This window comes from Xyrauchen texanus, chromosome 8, assembly GCF_025860055.1.
Source record: "Xyrauchen texanus isolate HMW12.3.18 chromosome 8, RBS_HiC_50CHRs, whole genome shotgun sequence".
Classification (NCBI taxonomy): domain Eukaryota; kingdom Metazoa; phylum Chordata; class Actinopteri; order Cypriniformes; family Catostomidae; genus Xyrauchen; species Xyrauchen texanus.
In genome coordinates, this window is record NC_068283.1 from 2,229,397 (window position 1) to 2,252,103 (window position 22,707).

At 38.7% G+C, this 22,707-nt stretch overlaps 1 protein-coding gene across 1 annotated transcript in view; it reads left to right on the forward strand.

The window, feature by feature from the left end:
* Positions 1–16,579, forward strand: part of rnf213a (ring finger protein 213a) — a 91,516-nt gene extending 74,937 nt beyond the window's left edge. The window contains exons 57-68 of the mRNA XM_052132117.1: positions 711–885; positions 990–1,084; positions 1,290–1,541; positions 1,665–1,797; positions 3,384–3,467; positions 3,571–3,751; positions 5,951–6,152; positions 7,216–7,293; positions 8,943–9,140; positions 12,657–12,746; positions 12,835–13,013; positions 15,332–16,579. Coding sequence (XP_051988077.1) covers positions 711–885; positions 990–1,084; positions 1,290–1,541; positions 1,665–1,797; positions 3,384–3,467; positions 3,571–3,751; positions 5,951–6,152; positions 7,216–7,293; positions 8,943–9,140; positions 12,657–12,746; positions 12,835–13,013; positions 15,332–15,485 — 1,821 coding nt within the window. The 3' untranslated portion in view covers positions 15,486–16,579. The remainder of the gene's footprint in view (positions 1–710; positions 886–989; positions 1,085–1,289; positions 1,542–1,664; positions 1,798–3,383; positions 3,468–3,570; positions 3,752–5,950; positions 6,153–7,215; positions 7,294–8,942; positions 9,141–12,656; positions 12,747–12,834; positions 13,014–15,331) is intronic.
* Positions 16,580–22,707: the final 6,128 nt, after the last annotated feature.

A 22,707-nucleotide genomic window follows, 5' to 3' on the forward strand; every position in this document is an offset into this window, starting at 1 on the left:
TCAGCATGAAAAGGAAGTTGCGACTGACTTTACTTCCGTATTGTGTTGTATTTCGTGTAAAACGATAAAATGTAGGGTGGAACAGACACCCCTTCCTTTCACTGTGCTGCTTGAGCGGTAATTGGTGAAATCGAGCAGCGATCTCAACACATTGATGATCAAACTGACAACATAAATGCACAAGCATATCGCGGTCTTTACGATGAGGCTGTAGCCAATGAAAAATGAGTGAGTAAAAGTTTTTTTTTTTAACGTTTTAACGTTTTGAATCTAAATATGAAGGGGGGGAAACACTTACTGTATTTTTCGGAATATAAATAGTTTTTTTCATCAAGGGTCCTGCAATTTATAGTTCAAAGTGACTTGTATACATAATTTCTACGTAACTGATGTGGGCTGGTCAAACATAAGAGATCAATCATGGAGACGGTAGAACCGTTTTAAAGTTGCCAATTGAGAATATTTGTATAATACTCTTGAAGGGGCAGGGTTCAATCTGAATACCACTTGCAAATGTCAGCAGATTTTACCAGAACATAAAGTTTTGACATTTTGATAAAGATTACAAGGTCCATTTTTTTACTAAATTGCCAATATGCATTGGTGATCGTTCATAAAAAGACCAGTAACATGCATTTATAAAATAAATAGGGTCCATTTTGATTTCATGCTGACTTATCTTTCCCATATTCTTGCCTGTTTGTGTTCAGAGTATCATTCAAATCATCAAGCCTGCTGTGATGGATCCTGGGCCGTTCCTGATGGCTCATCTTCTGAAGGACATTGAGCAGCTGAGCAGAGCTCTGGGAAAAGGTGTAGATGACACAGTCAGCTGCATCCATCTGACCATCCACAGTCTACTGGAACCACACCAGACCAACCAGTGTAAGAGCAAACTCAACTCGCCTTACATGGAGACCTTGTTTTGTGTCATTTGTCATGGGGTTATCCTGTCTCAGAAATTCATGAAACATGGTATTTTCAAACAGGGCCTGTTCAGTATGATCAAATCCTTTCCACTAAAGATAAAAGAAATGGTTGGGAAAATGCCATGAATACTGATGTCATCACACATGAGCTGAAGGTAAACAATGTGCCATTTTTTACTGCATCACAGTGGTCAGCATTATGTTGTCTATGAATGATGTTCTTATAGGTATATCATAAGATTAATCGAGTTGATAGCTATATGAAAGAAAGGCTAATTTAAAACAACAAGAATTTTCATTTCTGTTTATGACTGTGCATTATTTCAATTTCAATTTGTCTTTTCATTCTCTATCTTTCAGGTGTTGGAGCATCAGCTTAAGGGCGTAAACGACTTCATCAGGAACGATGAGCGAGTGTCTTCTAATCCAGTGTTGAAGTTGACGTTTGGAGATCCGGGGCTTTTCCTGCACTCTCTGCCTCAGAAGTCCCTTATCCACAACTCCTCTATCTGGAGCTGCAGGAGGAAGATCTCAATGCTCAGTCTGGCTCACATTGTGGAGCAGAACGATGGGCGGGACACTTTGCCTGTGCTCTGGAGGTTCCTGCAGAAAGTAAGACATGCAGCAACTGGAGTGTTTGTCCTTACATGCAGTTAAACAACCAGAGATTAGAGGTCCCGTTGTCTGCTTCCTACACAGGCTGTTTGTATTGCACTAACCAAGTGTTTGTTTTAGGAAGCAGAGCTTCGGCTGGTGAGGTTCCTTCCCGACATCTTGGCTCTCCAGAGAGATTTGGTCAAGAAGTTCCAGAACGTGACCGACTTCACTTATAACACCATAGCAGAGTTCCTGCAAAGCCAGAAAGCAGGTACTGACCAAAACAGATATAGTGGAGAGAGTCAGATGGCACAGTTTGTGTTGTTTTTGGAACAAAGACGAGTACGGATGTCTAAGTTGATGATCTACTTCACATAATCTTTGTTTTCTTGTTGGTTCCATTTATATAAGTTATTATGAATTTAATGACACAAATGCAAATTTCAAATGTTGTAAACCTAAAGTAAAAAGTAATAATATATTTTCTTTACATGTGAATTTTTACATTTTGTTTTTTTTATCACAAATAACATCGTTTTCTTTGGATTTTACCATTTGACGTGAACCTGAACAAACCTTTTGAGACACAGTCAAGAGGGTCTACAGTGGTCCTCTCTGTTACATAATTTCATGTTTTATGCTGTTCATCTCACATGAAAACAAATTGGCTTACTGCATGTTGGTTATTCCAGGGGATTTCAGAGTTTTTGATTCCAGGGTCCCCCACATATGGTGATCCCCTTGCAAACGAACCCCTTTCTAAATTATAAAGGCTGACCCATATATAATGTGTGAGGAAAAATAGCAAGCATGATATTATAAAGACTACATGCAGTTTGTAAAATTAAACAACAGGCTTTTATGTTGTCATTATACTTAAGCCAAAATCAATTATTAAGATATTATATCGAAATCGTTATCTGTACTGTTAGATGCATAAATCTGAAAAGAAGCATTTTTAATTCAATTCAAATGTATTTATATACCGCTTTCATGATAATTATTGCTCCCAACCTGTAGTTTTACAGGTAAAAGAATATGGCTCAAAACAGTAAATAGAATTAAATAATCACAATTAAACTAATGATTTCCAGGAATAGTTCACCCAAAAATTCAAATTCTCTCATCATTTACTCACCCTCCTGGCATCCCAGATGTGTATGACTTTCTGTCTTCTGCAGAACACAAATTAAGATTTTTTGAAAAATAGGTCCATACGCTTTCAAAGGTTTGGTCACCATGCAAAGGCAGCATAAAAGTAATGCAGATGACTCCAGTAGTTAAATCCATATCTTCAGAAGTGACATGATAGGTGTGGGTTAGAAACAGATCAATATTTACATTCTTCACTTTCACTTCCAAATTCTTGTGTTTTTGCCGATTCGTATTCTTTGTGCATATCGCCACCTACTGGGCAGGGAGGAGAATTTATAGTAAAGAATGACTAAAATATTGATCTTATCACTTCTGAAAAATATGGATTTAACCACTGGAGTCATTTTGATTACTTTTATACAGTCTTTATGTGCTTTTCTTAGTTTATAATTTTGGTCACAATTCACATGCACCCAATGGACCATCAGAGCTGAAATATTCTTTAAAAAATCTTAATTTGTGTTCTGCAGAAGAAAGTCAAATACAACTGGGGTGGGATGAGTGAGTAAATTATGAGAGGGTGAACTATCCCTTTAAATGTAAAGCTGAAAGCATGTCCATTATAAAAGAGGTATATTCAAGTCTTTCTGTATGCATTGTGTTTTGTTTTGTTTTTTGCAAATTCTTTATATAAATAAAATGATCCAGACTCAAAAAATGAGTGTTTTACTTCATTAAGCCTTTTGTGTTTTCATTCAACAGCATCATTCAATGCTTGGTATGAAAAACAGATTAAAGTCTTCTTGTGTACTTGGAACCAACTCCGAGTATCTCTGGCCACCACAGGTAAGCAACTCTTACATAGTGCCATAGCAGAGTAATTACAGGACAGGCGTGTTTTGTTTTTTTCCACTGCTGAATGTGAAATGAGATTTTGTATGTGTGGCAGGTGAGATAAAGCTGCCAGTGGAGTACACTCAGGATGATCTGGGTTTGGATGCAGATCTGCAGGTGCTGTTGCCTCAGAGACAAGGTCTGGGCTTGTGCTCCACCGCGCTCATCAGCTATCTCATCACCCTTCATAATGACCTCATTTATACTGTGGAAAAACACACCAGAGAGGAGACTGGGTAAGAACTGCAGTAGATGAGCAAGACATTTGCAGACCCAGAACCCACATTTTTCACATTTTCTGTGCTGATTTTATGAGGAAATCTGAAGACGATAAACCAACAAAAAGCATCCTAGAGACTGATACCTAAATTGTACTTTTACCAAAATCGATGAATGAATGGGTGTATATTATTCATATTTGGGCCATCTATAACGTGTTAGTGCATTTGCATATTTAAATACTCCTCTATACGCCTGGCCCAGCAGTGTGGATGGTGTCCGAAAATCCGAAAACAATATACGGTTGCTGTGGTCACAAAGTAAGTGAGGAACTTACTGTCATCGCATGTTCTGGCATCGGTGGTTCTTTTGTGAATCAAACAGTCCAAGAGGTCAATAAAGTGTGACCATGAAGCTTTAGTGTAAACAAAATTCCATTTACTACCACTATTAACCTTCTCTGGTTCAGTTGCGCGCACCCCAGCATCACTGGTGAAACTTTAGGTAGGCTGAAGTATGATAGTAACAGGACTTCCTTGCAACTGGAAGAATCTTCAGAGAATCTAATGAAATGCATGTAGAAGGACGTTGGCCGAAACGCTGTGAGATAATAAAGATTTGCAAGATAAACGACAGTGTACGGGGATTTTTCCATTTTTTTCCTGTTGTATTGTGAACACGTGGCATGTTTAGTTATAGATTTAACAGCATTAACATTGACCATACATTATTAACTGAACATGATTTATCAATGTCTGTACTGATTTAGTGAAATCTAAATTATAGAGCTTACAAAAAACTGTCCAAGCAATTACAATTGAGGGTATACATTTTTCTGAGAAATGCCAAGCACTTATGCTGAAAAAAATTATATAAAATGTAAGAAGCTGAGTTGGGGAGAAACTACACAAGAAACATTTTCAATTAAGTATATGATTTAAAAATAACCATTTTTTTTTTTTTTTTTTACAAATTTACTTTATTTTTAAAGTGCACCTATTGTTGTTTTTAAACTTGCCTAATTTTTTTAAGTTTTAAAGATCTCATACAGTAGATTTACATGCATCCAAGGTAAAAAAAAAAACACTTTAATTGGCTCATAATTTAAATTGCAGGATTACCTTTTTTTTCCCCAGTGTCAAAATCGACTCGTTCAATGATCCGTTCTAAAGCTTTCATTTGAAACTCCTCCTTTCAGAGAGCCTACTCTGCTCTGATTGGTCAGATGTCCCAGTCTGTGGTGATTGGTCTACCGCTTAGTGTAGTGTTTTAGGCCAGGTCAAAGCTGTTCGCGTGCAGCCAATGAAGACCAGAGGCGGGTTTTAAGTCTCGTTTCAGGTGTTCAGAATCGGTTCTTTAATTTGGGAGTCAATAACTCCATTTGTCTTGCACTTTGATTTTTGAAACTTTGCATTCTTTTTTACATTCACAAACAGCTATATAACACACTACATGAAAGGTAATATTTGAAAAACCATAATAGGTGCTCTTACAGCTTAGTTTTACTCATTTGATATTTAGTAAATTCTTACTTATTTATTTTCACTTCTTTCAAAATGTTGTCATTGCAATTTGTCTAAAAGAATAAAAAACATTTGGATGATATACACATGGTCTGTTCATACAATGACATTTTTTGTGATTCATATCTAATTGCACAATGACATTACAGCTTTATTTGCTGTTATAGCATCATTTTCTGTTTTGAAATGACTTAAAGCTGTTCTTTCAAAAGTGAAGTCACATAATTTTTTTAAGAACGATTTACACAAATTAATTTTGCTCGTGTTTTATGAATGAGGCCCCATTATGTGTGTAATTACTATATCTATTTCATTCATTCTAGTGTGGCCACAGATAATGATGGAAACTGTAGTTTAGATTGTAAGCATTTGTTTGTATGGTTAATGATAACTATAGATCTTGCCAGAAAATAACATCATTTAGTCAGTTTAAGCAACAAGTTTTGCAACAAAACTACACAGTAAAACTGAATCATTACTAATAACAATTAGCTTCCACCATTAGTCTTAAATCAACATGCATCCAACTCGGAAAGTCGGAGCTCACAGAAAATTCTGTTTCCCACTTGTAATTATGACTTCATGGTGGCGTTCATGTGTGCTTAATTCGTAAATACAATCATTCCGACATGACTTAAATCTGCCTCACAATATTTCTTGAAAGAACATTAAACTAAATTTCTTGTATTTCAGTTACACTGTGAGCCCAGTGGATCTGACGGAGCTGCACGTGATCCGTTATGAGTACGAGCGAGATCTGCTGCCGCTGGTGCTGTCTAACTGTCAGTACAGTATGGAGCGTGGTCAGGAGACGCTTCTAGAGTACGACCTGCCCAACATACAACAACAAATCCTCACACGCTTTCTACAGGGCAAACCACACATCACTGTTAATGTACGTCATCCACAGCACTGCAAAGAGCCTTTTGATAACTTATTGTCACAGTCTAAGAGGGGTTTGAAAAAGTTTCCGAAAACTCAAAATGTTGTATGGAATACCTACAAAGCAATTAGAGTACTTCGTAATGACATTATTTTGGCCCTAACATATCTATTCTTTGAAATGTGGCATCTTGGTCATTTTCTCCACTCTTTTTAACTTAGGGGAACTGCTGGGACACAAATAAGTTTTGTTTTCCTGTAAAAAAACTAAAGTGCTTTTAAAGAATACATTTTGTAAAATTCTGTCATCATTGACTCTCGTGTTGTTTCAAACTCATGAGACTTTCTTATTTAGTTGAACATTAATGGAGATAGACAGAGTGTTAGTTTCAATCATCATTCGCTTTCATTAGATGCGTTAAAAATGGGTCAAATCTTCTGTTTAAAGAAATATTCTGCGTTCAATACAAGTTAAGCATAATGTTGATTGCCAAAAAATGTGTCTAGTCCCTCCATTTATTTAAATAAGTGAGTTACAATGAGGCACTTACAATGGAAGTCAATGGGGTCAATTTTTGGAGGGTTTAAACACAGAAATATAGAAAGATTATAATTTTATTAAAGCACTTCTATTCATTCCTCTGTTAAAACTCATGTATTATTTGAGCTGTAAAGTTGTTTAAATTGACATTTTTACAGTCATTATAGTGTTTGTTGACATTACATCATCGTCATGGTAATGAAGTTGTACAATTGGCTGTAGCTTTCCACAGATGTGGTCACGTTAACACTCATATTGTTTATATCTCGTGTCTATACTTTTGAATCAGTGATTATTTGAATGTTTACAGATTGACCCCATTGACTTCCATTGGAAGTGTCTCACTGGAATACACATTTGTATTTTTTTTTAAGAAAAGGAGTAACAAGTCGAAAATTTAGTAATCAACATTATGCCACAACTGCTGTCGATTGAGTTTAACTTGTACTGAACCCGGAATATTCCTTTTAAGAATTGTTTTGTAGTGTAGGAGGAGATAACAGGATAAAACAAATGTATTGTGTTGTTTTTTCAGGGGATTCCGACACTGGTCAGCAGACATGACAGAAATTACGAGATCATATTTAAAGATGTGAAGAGCAAAGTTCAACAAGTAAGTCTTCTCATCATCTGCCTTAGCAAGATTTAATCCAGCCCATCATATTAACCCTTGTGTAGGGTGACCAGATGACCATAACAAAAAATGTAGCTTGAGCATAATGGGATTATTCGAAGAAATGTACATAATTACAATTACATAATTTGAATATTTGACAAATTACAACAGATTGCAATGCTCTACTCTCTTGAATTAAAAAAGAAGACAAATCCATTCAAGTTATGTCATTTTATTTGTAGCCTACTTCTGGAAAACCTATCCCAAAATGTGGGGCTACTCTTTTCCTAACCAAAAGAAAATATGATCCTTTCTTTCTCTTTAAATCGTGAAGGCTGACTGTTACGTATATGGATTGATGCATGATTTTCTGAAGTGTTTATTTGAGGATGTGTTTTTTCATGACTTCAGACAGAGAACTTCAGAAACAGCAGTAGTTAAAGTGCTCACAGACAGCACAGATTCACAGTGGGCCAGCTTTACCTGGGTTATTTTTAGGGATTTTATAGAAGATAAAAACACTGTATTCTTTGTTGATGTGCGCAGTCCTGGAAAAAGTCAGGAGAAATTCTGATATGCTCGCTTTGGACGGGATTGAAATAAAGGAGAAGCTCTTGTAATCATTACATTGCCACACATAAAATGAATCCCGTCCATATAGGGTTTGACATCACATGGCTCACTGATACAGGGTTGTGATTTTACTGATGGTATGTCAGAGCAGCGGTTCTCAACCTTTTTGACTACAAGGCCCCTCTTTGTTCAAGACAATATTCAAACTTTTTCAACTGTAACTCAGTCAGGACACGGGACACATCCCAATTTTATTGGGACATCTGGTCACCCTACCCTTGTGTTGTGTTCGTTTTGTGCTAAAATGACCGGTCACGAAAACAAATGAATAACCACTTGCTTGATCTAAATAAAATAGGTGTCATTTTAATGTTTAGTATCTGGACTTTACAATGCATATAGATGATCCTATCAATTATTCAATAATATTTTTTAATTTGCTGACAAATAAGAATTGTTTCGTTCTCATCATGTGCAAATTTGTTATCATAACAATTATATTGAGAGTTGGTAAAACTATAAAAAAAAACATTTTTCTTACTTAAACATACATATAACAGAGTCAATTCCATATCATAACTTACAGCAGACTATCCTGATTCAAACGAGTGCAAACAAAACATAATATAAGCAGATCTTGAAATATTCCTCAAAGAGTGTACATGGAAAGACAATGCACAAAAGGGAGCTCAACACACATTGTGTGTGTTTGTGTGTATGTATGTATGTGCTATGTAAAGGATTTGTATGCTGCTGCACAGTTAATATTTCTTCATTTTGTAGTCTAATCCATTCACTTCATTCAGGAACACAAGTGTAACAAAGTTAAATAAAACCAAAAAAATATATAGAAAATGGTCCATATATTTTGTGTTTCCAGATACCAGATGTCAAGAATTTTATTCCAGTTGTATTAAGAAAAAAAAAAAAAAAAGTATAAGAACAAAAATATCATCCAAGTCAAAATGACAGGAACTCAAGAGTTAAAGAAACATTTAAGCAGAATATTCACAATATAGCACGGCTTTGAGTGCCTTATTGCTTCTTTGTAATATGGTATTGTGTATGTGCAGGAGTCGTTGCAGCCTCTGACGCAGTTCGAGCTGGTGAAAGAGCTGCAGAGCTACAGTGACGTGTGTGAAGCGCTGTCTACAGTCGAGCTGGCGCTGGGGTTCCTCGCCATGACGGGTGGAGAGCCGCACATGCAGCTGAGCTCATATTTGAAGGAGGTGTTACAGATGGCAGAGCAGACGGCCCCACATGTCTTCAAGGTTTCTCAAGCACACTCACGTTCATTATTATCTGTCTCTGAAACTGTGTGAACACACTGACAGTTTATAAAAACACACTCAATATCAACCTTCAGAAAATGTTGCTAGTTAAACATAATATTATATAAGCTGTTTATTTTAGATTTATTTTAGAGTTTTTACATTTCTGCAACCCTCTAAGCAAAATGTCTGAATACAGTTTAAAACTCTGATTCTATGTGATCTATAAACATTAAATAAACAACATTAAATAATCATAAAAATGTATTACAATTTATAAAATTTTAAATTGGAAATAAGAAAATACACCAGAAAGGATAACAGAGCAATTAATATGGTTGCAGATGTAGCCTAATTAAGATTAAGATGTAGCTTGCTAGCTAAAGTGCTGTGAAAAAGTATTTGCCCACATCCTGATTTCTTCTGTTTTTGTGTATATCTCATACTGAATAAAAATAAATTCAAACAAAATCTTACTTAAAACAAAGGCAATCTGAGTAAACACAAAATACAGTTTTTAAATGATAATGTTATTTATTGAAGCAAACAAGTTATCCAAATACCAACTGGACCTGTGTGAAAAAGTAATTAATTACTAATTCCCTAATCTGTGAAACTGTATTCATAATGGGGTTCAACTGGACTAGACACATCAAATCAACACCTAAATAGAAGTTTTTCAGCAGCATGAAGTTGGCTGAAAGGTCTCACCCAGTAGCACACTATGCCAAGGTTGAAAGAAATTCTAGAAATTATGAGGAAAAAGGTGATTGTAATACTCAAAGGCTCTGGGACTCCAAAGAACCGCAGTGAGAGCCATCATCTCCAAATGGAGAACATTTGGCACAGTAGTGAACCCAGAAGTTGCCAACCTTCCAAAAGTCCCCCAAGAGCACAGTGACGACTCATCCAGGAAGTCACTACAAAGCCAAGGACAACATCAAAGGAACAGCAGGCCTCTCTTGCATCAATAAAGTTCACTGTTCATGACTCCACTATCAGAAAGACAGAAGTTGAACTGATTAGTCAAAAGTGGAACTGTTTGGAAGAAAGTGGTCCCGTTACATCTGGCATAAATCAAACACAACATCATACCTACAGTCAAGCATGGTGGTGCTAGTGTGATGTTGTGGGGATGCTTTGCTGCTTCAGGCCAGGTCATCATTTTGTGAGTTGAAGCTCAAGCGCTACTGGATTATGCAACAAGACGGAGTAATGGAGTAAGCCCACCTCTGAATGACTCAAAAGAAGCTAAATGAAAGTTTTGGAGTGACCTAGTCAAAGTTCTGTGTTGAACCCGATTGAGATGCTGTGGCAGGACCTTAAACGGTCACTTCATGCTCAAAAACCCTCCAATGTGGTTGAACTAAAACAGTTCTGCAAAGAAGAGTGCGCCAAAATCCACCACACCATTATGAAAGACTGTAGTCCAGTTATCAGAAGTGTTTGTTTGCAGTTGTTGCTGCTAAAGGTGGCACAACCAGCTATTAAGTTTAAGGGGGCAGTTAGTTTTTCACATGGGTGATATAGGTGTTGAATACATTTTTTGCTTCAATAAAAAGTTATCCAGATATATCTCAGTTATCCAGAGTTCAAAGTCTGCAGGTTTAGAGCATTTTTTATATAATAAATTTTTATCCCTTTTTCTCCCAATTTGGAATGCCCAATTCCCACTACTTAGTATGTCCTCATGGTGGCGTGGTTACTTTCCTCAATCCGGGTGGCAGAGGACAAGTCTCAGTTGTCTCCGCTTCTGAGACTGTCAATCTTATCACGTGACTTGTTGTGCATGACACTGCTGAGCATGAGCCTCCACATGCTGCGAGTCTATTCTCCACACACAACTCGCTACACCCTCCCATTGAGAGCGACGACCATGAGGCGGTTACCCCATGTGACTACCCTCCTTGGCAACCGGGCCAATTTGGTTGCTTAAGAGACCTGGCTGGAGTCACTCAGCACATCCTGGATTCCAACTCTTGACTCCAGGGTTGGTAGTCAGTGTCAATACTCGCTGAGATACCCAGACCCCCCGTTTAGAGCGTTTTTGATGGTTTTCATCATAAACTGAAAGGGCTACTTTTACAACTGTTTTGTCAGCAACATCGTTAATGTGAGAATTACAAAGAATAGAAATGAAATATTACATGAATACCCTTCAGTATTTAAATTCAGTTGTTTCTCATTTATACATTATACATTTATACATTTACATTTGGCAGACGCTTTTATCCAAAGCGACTTACAGTGCATTTAGAACAGGGACAATCCCCCCGGAGCAACCTGGAGTTAAGTGACTTGCTCAAGGACACAATGGTGGTGGCTGTGGGGCTTGAACCAGCAACCTTCTGATTAACAGATATGTGCTTTAGCCCACTACACCACCACCACTCCATATTTTTTTCACTGTGTCTGATCTAAAATGGGCAGATAAAGTCAACCGTTATTGTTAATCTTCCATTCAAAATTTGCACTGTAAAAATCAATCACATCTGTAACTAATCATTGCAGGATAATCCATGGCTAAGTGTGCATTAAACGATTTGAAAACAATTAGCGGAGGCAACTCTGCTTTGTGTCGTGTGGTTCTTCGCCTCCCCTTCGTGCATTCAAATTGTTTAACGCACACTTAGCCATAAATTATCACTTACTTAATTACAGAAAAATATTAGTCATCATTTGTTTTCCTATACATTAGTCACAGAGTAGGATGGTAAGCTTGACAGATGCAGTCAATGCAAAATTTGTGTTAAAATATAGAGATAAATAGAATGAGATAATGTACATTTTTTTTAGCCATGCTGTAAATGGAGTCACAATTATATGGATTGTTCCATTTTCTAATAGGGGCAACCCTGTTGGTTGCATGCAGAAAGTGGGGCACAGATAAAAATGATGTCTATGGTCATTAAAATAAGTTTTTTGTACAGTTAATTGAATATCAGATCAACATATTCTCAAAATTATGAATTCAAATCTATCCAGTTTCCGTGCTAGCATGCTGATAATATTTTATCCAGCTATAGCCATCTTTACACTGCAAAGGTAGCACAGAAGCAGCATTTGAAGTGGTGTTTGAGTGTATTTACACAGACTGTTTAATGCTGCTCCGAGCACAGCGGTTACAAATACATACATTTTGTTATGAGGTGAATATTTTAAATATAAAGTTACGAATATAGAAAAAAGAAATACAGTTGCATTCATACAGGCATCAGAGCTGCCTTTGACTAGGAGCTGCGATGGGTCAGACGAGGCTTAATTTAGTCTGGCGTTACGTCTTTTTTGAAAGACAGCTTCAGAGCAGGCTTAACTTGGCTCTGTAAAGATACTTGTACAGTATCTAATAGTTCTCACTCTGAAGAACATGGGATTTGTGCCTCTAATGCTTGAAAACAGTCATGGGATACCAAAGTATATTTTCATCCTATTTGAGGAATGTCCCAATTGTGAACTGTTGTCTTTTTATATGCATATCATGTAATGTGCGAGTGATAATTGTGTGTTTGTGTGCAGGCTTTGAGCAGGTGCAGTTTGAAACACTGTGTGGTGCTGTGGCAGCTTCTCAGCTCTCTCAAATCAGAGACGATGATTCGCCTGAAGAGGGTGAGAGACACAATGCTAAACAGTGTTTTACTTTGTGCTTCAAATGACTTTGAGTGTGCCATAATGACTGTGTTCATGTGCTCTTCAGGACCCATTTGTGTCGATCAGTGAAGAGTACAAGCGTCCCCTGCAAGAGGAGCACAAGACTCTGCTCACTAGTTTTTTCACTAAAGCCAGTGCTGATAACTTCCTGCTGGAGATGCACGAGTTCCTACAGTTGGTCCTGAAGAACCCTAAAGCCACAGACACCTTCAAACCTGACTGGGGGTGAGACTGCACCACTGTAACCCAACAGGAATATTGCATGCTTCATGAATGTTATCTGCATGTTAAAGTAAAGGAGTATGAATGAACCAGTTTAAAGACCTGATGAAATGGCTTGCAAACATGTTAATGCATTTCTTATTGAAATAGGAAGTTTGTGCAGGACACATTGAAGGGCTTGTCTTTTTTTAATAACCAATAGTTTGTGTCACAGCCCAGATTAACTACATGAAGTCCATATCAAGTGATATTAGGGGGAGGCGACATTCTCATTCTAGAGAGCTTTTTATTGGATGAAAATGTGTATACGTATAGTGCAAAATTATTATTTTTTTGGTCAGTTTTCCTGGAAGAGAATGGCTGTATGCTATTCAGGTGTATATCTTCTTACTTACAGTAGGAGTACACTTCCAAATAGATGACCTCAAAGCTGATAGACTAAAAGCTACAAAACAAAAACAAAATATACAGGTGTATATATATACTGTGCATATTTATATATTTATATATAAGCATGCCATTGGCGCAATTCAAGATGGAAGTACCGCATTTGTGTTTGTGCAAAGCACAGTCAACGGGGGGCAGGCAACCCCACTCCAGCTGTACAGACTACAGACCACGCCGACTGACGCGATGGGAGAAAGGTGCCTCTGGTTGTTCCTTGATGGGGATTTAGCCTTACCGGCTGCAGATGGTTAGGATTAGGGTTGGGGTGGGGTTAGGGCATCTGCTGCTTCCCAGGAACACCGACTGAGAGCATAGGGAGCCATTCATAAATGGCCAAATTGAGCACAACAGAATGGGACAGAACGCAAGGGTCTTGTGACTAGGGCTGACACGATTATTAAATATGGCTTATTAATATTCATAGAAATAATTACCATTCACTTTTTAATTTGAGGCCGCAGGGAATCACAGCAGTGCTGATATATGGACAAAACGGCAAGTGTGGCATTGCTTTTAAACAGTTCACTGAACAAGTAAATAAATAACTATGGTAAAAATAAGTACTGTCCCAAACAAATGTGTGTGTTAAACAACTTTCTTATGCCACCGATCAGGATCTGCTATTGATAGTTCAAAAGATGTTCCCAAGCCTCCTTTACTCATTTGAAAACATCACTTTTAAACTAATTGTGACAGCTTGGGCCGTTTCTAACAATTTATTGGAGTAACAAGGGCACGTGTGTATATGTGTGTTAGAGAGAGAGAGAGTGGGATAGAGTGTGTCGTGACACCCAAGCAGTAATGAACAGACCTGAACACATTCATACTGAATCTCATAACTTTATTCCTCAGCTGTAGTGTGGTTGTAATCGAAATATCCTACGAGTATTTCACTCATGATCAAGTTGTTGTTTTTTTTTCATCAGAGTGAAAACATGGCAGATGCCAGTTTCATTCTTTCTTGGGGAACTCAGTGTCATAATAATGTCATAAATCCTGTCCTGATTCAGACATAGGAACCTCCTCCATGTTGAAAATTTCTGTGTCCTCACAACTCTGTAGCTTGGTTATGAGGTAACGTGTGATTACTCTCAGCTGTGATTGGAAGTAAGGCTGAAGCGGTTCGTTTAACTGTGATTACTGCTACACTATAGCTGAGAAATAGAGCAATCGTGGAGTGAGAGACAATGGCAGATGACTTCACTGAAACACCTACTGACAATGTCTACTCAACTCACTTATTACACACAAAAGACGTCCTTTTCTCGCAACCTTCTGGCTCAAATCTTTTTCACAGGAATGAATGTAAATCCCCATATCTAGCTGCTCGTACACATCTGCTTAGCTTGTGTTTGTGGCATTCCAAACTAGAGTATGAGTGATACAAACAGACCTTTATCATCACTCTTGGACCAGCTTCTCCTCCTCTGTTGCTTGTTATTAACACTGCATGTATGAACCAGCAATGAGCAAGAACACTTGCCATTATGTAAACGTTAAATTGAAGTAAATCCTCAGTGCTTTGCGTTCACTGTAAAACTCCTCGCTTATATTTTGGTGAGAGTTTCATGCAAACCACCACAGATGGCTTGCACATCAAAGTGCTTCAAATGCTCTTCAGTGAACATTTTTCAGATTAACAATTTTTTATTGATTCTCATAAATGAACAGAAAAAATATAAAAAATATTCACAGAATCAATCTTAACCCCCACTATTAATCCCAACCCCACCCTGGGCCCAACAATATCCCAATGGTCACAAATTATATAGACACACAAACAAACAAATAAATAAATAAGTTGCTTGACTTTAGTTGCGTGTTGATATTTGGAGCAGATCTCAAGTAACTCACGTGTTTCTGTTTGTTTCCAGTCTGAAAGACACTGTTGGATCCTACATAGAGCGAAAAGATCTGGACATTCCTCCAGAGGTGGATGAGTTCTTCCCTCAAGAGATCCTGCTCTCACAATACATCGAAGCGTGGAAATTCTTTGTTCTTCTCAGACAAGAACGAAACCAAAGATAGATCCTGGATGAAGCTCTTTTGTAGTCTTTCTCAGCCTCTGAGAGCAAAATCCCAATTCCTCATATCAGGGAATAAATCTTAAACTGTGATGTAACTTTGAAACAGTGCCTTTTGTGCACCAAAGGCGTTACATGCTGTTGCAGACGCCCTCCATTTATAAACATAGATGACTTCGTATTCTGTAATAGTAAGGTACAATCTGTCAGTTTTAAGTCACCAAGTACAATACATATTAATATAACAATTCAACGCGACTATCTCCACCACTATAAACCTTTCCTTCCAGTTGTATGTTTTGGAAAAATAATTTGTATTTGTTTTCTTGAAGTTGCTTTAGGATACACCTCTTTTTAGAAACATTTTTGGATTTAAAATGGGGTGACTTCTCATATACACTCCACAACATGACCCAGACCTGAACACATTCATCTCCATGTCTTAAAAGCACCTTTTGTGATGGTGTCATTGTATTGCTTAAAAGATGTTTTCAGATTTACAGCTTTTCAGGGATTTCTAACCTTGTGTTGAATTGCACTTTGTCATTCTCTGTGCCCTTACAATCTATAAGCAACATTTCTATGGACCAACATGTTTGCTGGAATTTTCTGACATTTGACTAAAAGATTATTAAATATCTTTACCTCAAGTAGTCATGTTGCTTTACCATTTCTGGATGAAGATCATGATGCCTTTTTTTGCATGTCAATGATTTTCCCCAGTTTAAAGGCTGGAGGGGCCCGGTTGCTGTTCTGTTGCTGTATCTACTAGGCTTTCCTACTCCTTTGCTGTATCCAACTTGGTGTGAGCTTCACTGTCTGCACTGCCATTGATGACCATGTCACACATTTTCAGTTGAACTCTGTACATTACTGTCAGTGTGAATGACCTTTAAGGTGTTGTACATGTGAACACTGTTGTATGGAACCAGCATGATTTAAAATCCATTCTAACCAGTTCTTTGTTGAATTAGCCAAACTAATGTGTGTAAATCAATTGACCAACAGAGCCACTGGTGAATTTCTTTTTAAGTCAACTTAAAGCTGTTCATTCCAAGATCAAGTTGGATTATCCTGATATTAATAATAATAATTTGTTTTATATATATAGCACCTATCCAAAGCTCTAGGACACTATACGGTCAAGCAAATTAATGCAGGAAAAAAAGTTCAGTACACCAGAATGTACAAATTACAGAATTGGATCAACTCAAGAGTTTTGATGTAAATTTAATGGTGCAAGGTCCAGCACCAATTGAAGAGATTTGGAAACATGGTATAGTGAGCTGTGCAGTCAGAGGACCTGAGAGTATGGACTGGGGTGTAAAAGGATGAAGCAGTTCTGAAAGGTGGGAGGGCATGAAAAGGTCTAAACATCAGAAGGATTTTATAATGATTATGGGACGAGACAGGACGCCACAGCGTCAACATGTCATTCCCATTGTGATAATTTCTATTAAAAATGGTGGCATTTTAGATAGTGTTTATATAGATAGTTTCAACTGAGGACAAATTTGAACTAAATGGCTCCAGTGCACAACAAATGTGCCATGTCCCAATATCCCAGAGTTTGTCACGATCAGGAGCCACACCCCACCTACCTGAGCACACAGACATTTACACCTCTTGCAACCACCCTCCTCCCCTCTCTTGCTACTCAACCTGCAATTAATATCTTGAAAAAGAAGACAGGAAAAGCAATGGGTCCAGATGGTGTTTCACCCACTTGTCTAAAATCACATGCTGACCAGCTGGCCCCCATATTCACACAGATCTTCAACAGATCACTAGAGCAGTGTGAACTTCCCTGCTTCTTTAAATGCTTCATCATCATCCTTGTCCCAATGAAACCCAAAATCACAGGACTTAATGACAAAAGATCTGTTGCTCTGAAGTATGTGGTCAGGAAGTCGTTTAGAGACAGGTGTTGCCCACCAGGGCATCTCACCGGACATGAAGTGGGAGACCCACATAGACTCAATTTTGAAAAAGGCCCATTGAGTCTGTCCTCTGCACTTCTTTAACTGTCTGGTTTGGTTCAGCTACCAAGTCAGACATCAGAAGACATCAAAAGGATAGTTCGGAGTGCTGAGAGGATTATTGGCACTCCCCTACCCACCCTGCTAGAACTGTACACATCCAGAGTGATGAAAAGGGCTGGTCAAATCATTCTTGACCCCCATTCACCCAGCACACTTCCTTTTCAAACTGTTGCCCTCTGTCCAGCACTACAGAGCACCGAGAATCAGAACAGCCAGGCAAAGGAACAGTTTTTTCCCTCAGGCCATCCACCTCATGAACAGTTAAAACTGGTCCAAGAATAAAAAGCTAACATGCAACTAACCAAGAGAGAGAGAGAGAGAGAGAGAGCTTCAGATTTCACATCCTGCTGCTGCTAACAAACACAACGTCATCTTTATGAACACCATTTATCAATCAAATACTTAACGTGCTGCACACCATTCATAAGGGAGAGGCACACGTGTGCTCAATAACAGAGAATTCATCATAACATTAGCAACTGCATTCTCTAATAAGAGGCGCAAACCAATCCCACTCAATAAGGAATGCGCAGACACTGACAGAAATAATAATGATAAAAAAACATAAAAGGCATTTTATTGGTCACTTATAATTATGATGCATGCAACTTTTTGAAACTTTAAAGGCACTCTGAAGTGTTCATAATTGGTAACTAATATAAAACTTTACTGTACTTACCAATCGCACATACATGGTAAATATGTTGTACTAATGTGGCAGAACAATATCTAAAGTGTACCTACATGGTAACTAATGTAAAACTTTACAGTACCTCTAAACTGAAATAAGAACGAAAAAAGAAAGAAAGACATTGTGTTAAAGTTCCTGATCAGCTTTAAGGAAGTTTCCCCACTTACAGTAAAACAAATTAAAATAAAATAAAACTTAATGTGATTAAAAGCATATAGGACATAAATAACAGGAGTGTCCAGAGTTTGAAGTTGATTGATGCTGTACTTCCAACACTGTTTAAATATCTCCTATCAGGTCTGATCCATAACCTCACATTCATAAACATCAGCATTTTCCTTCACAGAAATGCTGTTAATGAGTTTCCATTCAGTTTAGTTTTAAAATAGCAGAAAGGTGAATCAGTCAGTCTAACAAAACACCTTAAACTTAACCCATGCTGTTGCCCATTAGACACATGTAATACTGTTGAAGGCCTGATGGGAGCGCACCATCTCCACTCTTCAGGGATGTTTGTACAGACAGGAGTGCTGGCCTGTGCTAAATTCAGTCTGGGGAATGAATGAATAATGCCAGATATCTTTTTCTTTTTGGACCATTCTAAGATTTGATAACTATCTGATTCTAATGTTTAACTGTTATATAGTGTCTCTCTCTATCAACAGGTGAACATTCAATCAATCTGTTGCGTTCAGTTCTGACATTTCCTAAAAGGTTTCATTAAAACATATTTGATGTTGGCACTTGAAACATTTCTAGATTTCTTTCTTGGTGACCTGCATGTAGTCTATTTTTCTGAGTTAAATGATTCATGGTACAGTCAGACTTTACAGCACATTCACATACAGTTGTGAACTGTAGTTTTACGTACCATATTTTAGGTGGTACACAATGCCATTCAAGTTTTACCTCTCAGAAAAGATTTCACCAAATTGTTTATATCATAAAATAAAAATGACAAAAACTGACATGAAACATTAAAGACAGCCTTACTCACAGACACACACTCATGGCATTGTACCTTTATGATCTCAACCAATCATTCAACGGTTGCTGGGTAAATGGATGAACATGTTTTCTCTGTGCTCATATCAGATATCAGTGTGTCTGCTGTGGTGAAGGGCCTCATGAGACAGTGAGTAATATGAACAGTGTCAGGGTTTATCATGAGTCAGATGATACGCAGTGTCTGTGACTCTTAAAACACTGGTTAAACACACAACTCATTTCTGTCACAGAGATTTATGTATTTATTCTTTTAGTACCTTAGTAAGAGTAACTAAAGTTAAAGCTACACTATGTAAATTTGGGCCTTTAGCGGTTGAAGCACAAATCTCAAGTTACTTGCGGAGGAACATTTCACTTGAGTTGTAATTTGGAACTGGTTTTCTGCACGCATGAATCTTTACGGGCCTGCTCGGAGATATTTACCTGCAGAGCACAAGTCATGATGTGCTGTTGTCATGACGATATTATTGAATTCTTTTAAACATTTACAGGTGAAACTCGAAAAATTAGAATATCGTGCAAAAGTTCATTAATTTCAGTAATTCAACTTAAAAGGTGAAACTAATATATTATATAGACTCATTACAAGCAAAGTAAGATATTTCAAGCCTTTATTTGATATAATTTTGATGATTATGGCTTACAGCTTATGAAAACCCCAAATTCAGAATCTCAGAAAATTAGAATATTGTGAAAAGGTTCAGTATTGTAGGCTCAAAGTGTCACACTCTAATCAGCTAAACACCTGCAAAGGGTTCCTGAGCCTTTAAATGGTCTCTCAGTCTGGTTCAGTTGAATTCACAATCATGGGGAAGACTGCTGACCTGACAGTTGTGCTGAAAACCATCATTGACACCCTCCACAAGGAGGGAAAGCCTCAAAAGGTAATTGCAAAAGAAGTTGGATGTTCTCAAAGTGCTGTATCAAAGCACATTAATAGAAAGTTAAGTGGAAGGGAAAAGTGTGGAAGAAAAAGGTGCACAAGCAGCAGGGATGACCGTAGCCTGGAGAGGATTGTCAGGAAAAGGCCATTCAAATGTGTGGGGAGCTTCACAAGGAGTGGACTGAGGCTGGAGTTACTGCATCAAGAGCCACCACACACAGACGGGTCCTGGACATGGGCTTCAAATGTCAAACGCCTTACCTGGGCTAAAGAAAAAAAGAACTGGTCTGTTGCTCAGTGGTCCAAAGTCCTCTTTTCTGATGAGAGCAAATTTTGCATCTCATTTGGAAACCAAGGTCCCAGAGTCTGGAGGAAGAATGGAGAGGCACACAATCCAAGATGCTTGAAGTCCAGTGTGAAGTTTCCACAGTCTGTGTTGGTTTGGGGAGCCATGTCATCGGCTGGTGTTGGTCCACTGTGCTTTATTAAGTCCAGAGTCAACGCAGCCGTCTACCGGGACATTTTAGAGCACTTCATGCTTCCTTCAGCAGACAAGCTTTATGGAGATGCTGACTTCATTTTCCAGCAGGACTTGGCACCTGCCCACACTGCCAAAAGTACCAAAACCTGGTTCAATGACCATGGTATTACTGTGCTTGATTGGCCAGCAAACTCGCCTGACCTGAACCCCATAGAGAATCTATGGGGCATTACTAAGAGAAAGATGAGAGACATGAGACCAAACAATGCAGAAGAGCTGAAGGCCGCTATTGAAGCATCTTGGTCTTCCATAACACCTCAGCAGTGCCACAGGCTGATAGCATCCATGCCACGCTGCATTGAGGCAGTAATTAATGCAAAAGGGGCCCAAACCAAGTACTGAGTACATATGCATGATTATACTTTTCAGAGGGCCGACATTTCTGTATTTAAAATCCTTTTTTTTTATTGATTTCATGTAATATTCTAATTTTCGGAGGTTCTGAATTTGGGGTTTTCATAAGCTGTAAGCCATAATCATCAAAATTATATCAAATAAAGCCTTGAAATATCTTACTTTGCTTGTAATGAGTCTATATAATATATTAGTTTCACCTTTTAAGTTGAATTACTGAAATTAATGAACTTTTGCACGATATTCTAATTTTTCGAGTTTCACCTGTATAACCAATATATTACTGACTTTGAGGAAGATAAACAACACTCTGAATTATATCTTAACCTGATTATTCAATCTGCTAAAAAGAAAAATGGTAAATGTCTGCACACTTCAACACTTCAACATCTCTCTGAGCAGCGCCGTCGTTCCAACGTGCTTCAAGGCCACCACCATCATCCCCATGCCAAAGAAGTCTTCAGTGTCCTGCCTCAACGACTACCGTCCCGTCGCACTTACACCCATCATCATGAAGTGCTTCGAGAGGCTCGTCATGAGGCAGATTAAGACCCAGCTGCCCCCCTCACTAGACCCACTGCAGTTTGCGTATCGTTCAAACCGTTCAACGGACGATGCCATCACCACAACCCTCCATCTGGCCCTCACCCACCTAGACAATAAGGACTCATACGTTCGAATGCTGTTCATAGATTTCAGCTCAGCATTCAACACAATCATTCCCCAGCACCTGATTGGAAAGCTGAACCTGCTGGGCCTGGACACCTCCCTCTGCAACTGGATCCTGGACTTCCTGACTGGGAGACCTCAGTCAGTCCGGATCGGGAACAGCATCTCCACCACCACCACACTGAGCACTGGGGCCCCCAGGGCTGTGTGCTGAGTCCACTGCTGTTCACTCTGCTGACTCACGACTGTGCAGCAATGCACAGCTCGAATCACATCATCAAGTTCAGCCGATGACACGACCGTGGTGGGTCTCATCAGCAAGAACAACGAGTCAGCATACAGAGAGGAGGTGCAGAGGCTGACGAACTGGTGTAGAGCCAACAACCTGTCCCTGAATGTCGACAAAACAAAAGAGATGGTTGTTGACTTTAGGAGAGCACAAGGTGAACACACTCCGCTGAACATCGACGGCTCCTCTGTGGAGATCGTCAAGAGCACCAAATTTCTTGGTGTTCACCTGGCGGAGAACCTCACCTGGTCCCTCAACACCAGCTCAATCACCAAGAAAGCCCAGCAGCGTCTCTACTTTCTTCGAAGGCTGAGGAAAGCACATCTCCCAACCCCCATCCTCACTACATTCTATAGAGGGACTATTGAGAGCATCCTGAGCAGCTGCATCACTGCCTGGTTTGGGACTTGCACCGTTTCGGACCGCAAAGCCCTGCAGAGGATAGTGAGGACAGCTGAGAAGATCATTGGGGTCTCTCTTCCCTCCATCAAAGACATTTACAAAAAACACTGTATCCATAAAGCAACCAGCATTGTGGACGACCCCACACACCCCTCACACAAACTCTTTACCCTCCTTCCGTCTGGCAAGAGGTACCGAAGCATTCGGGCCCTCACGGCCAGACTGTGTAACTTCTTCTCCCAAGCCATCAGACTTCTCAATACTCAGAGACTGGTTTGACACACACGTGTCCTGAGTTGCACTTTAATAACTGTCAGCTTTATAACTGTCTGCTACCTCAATAACTG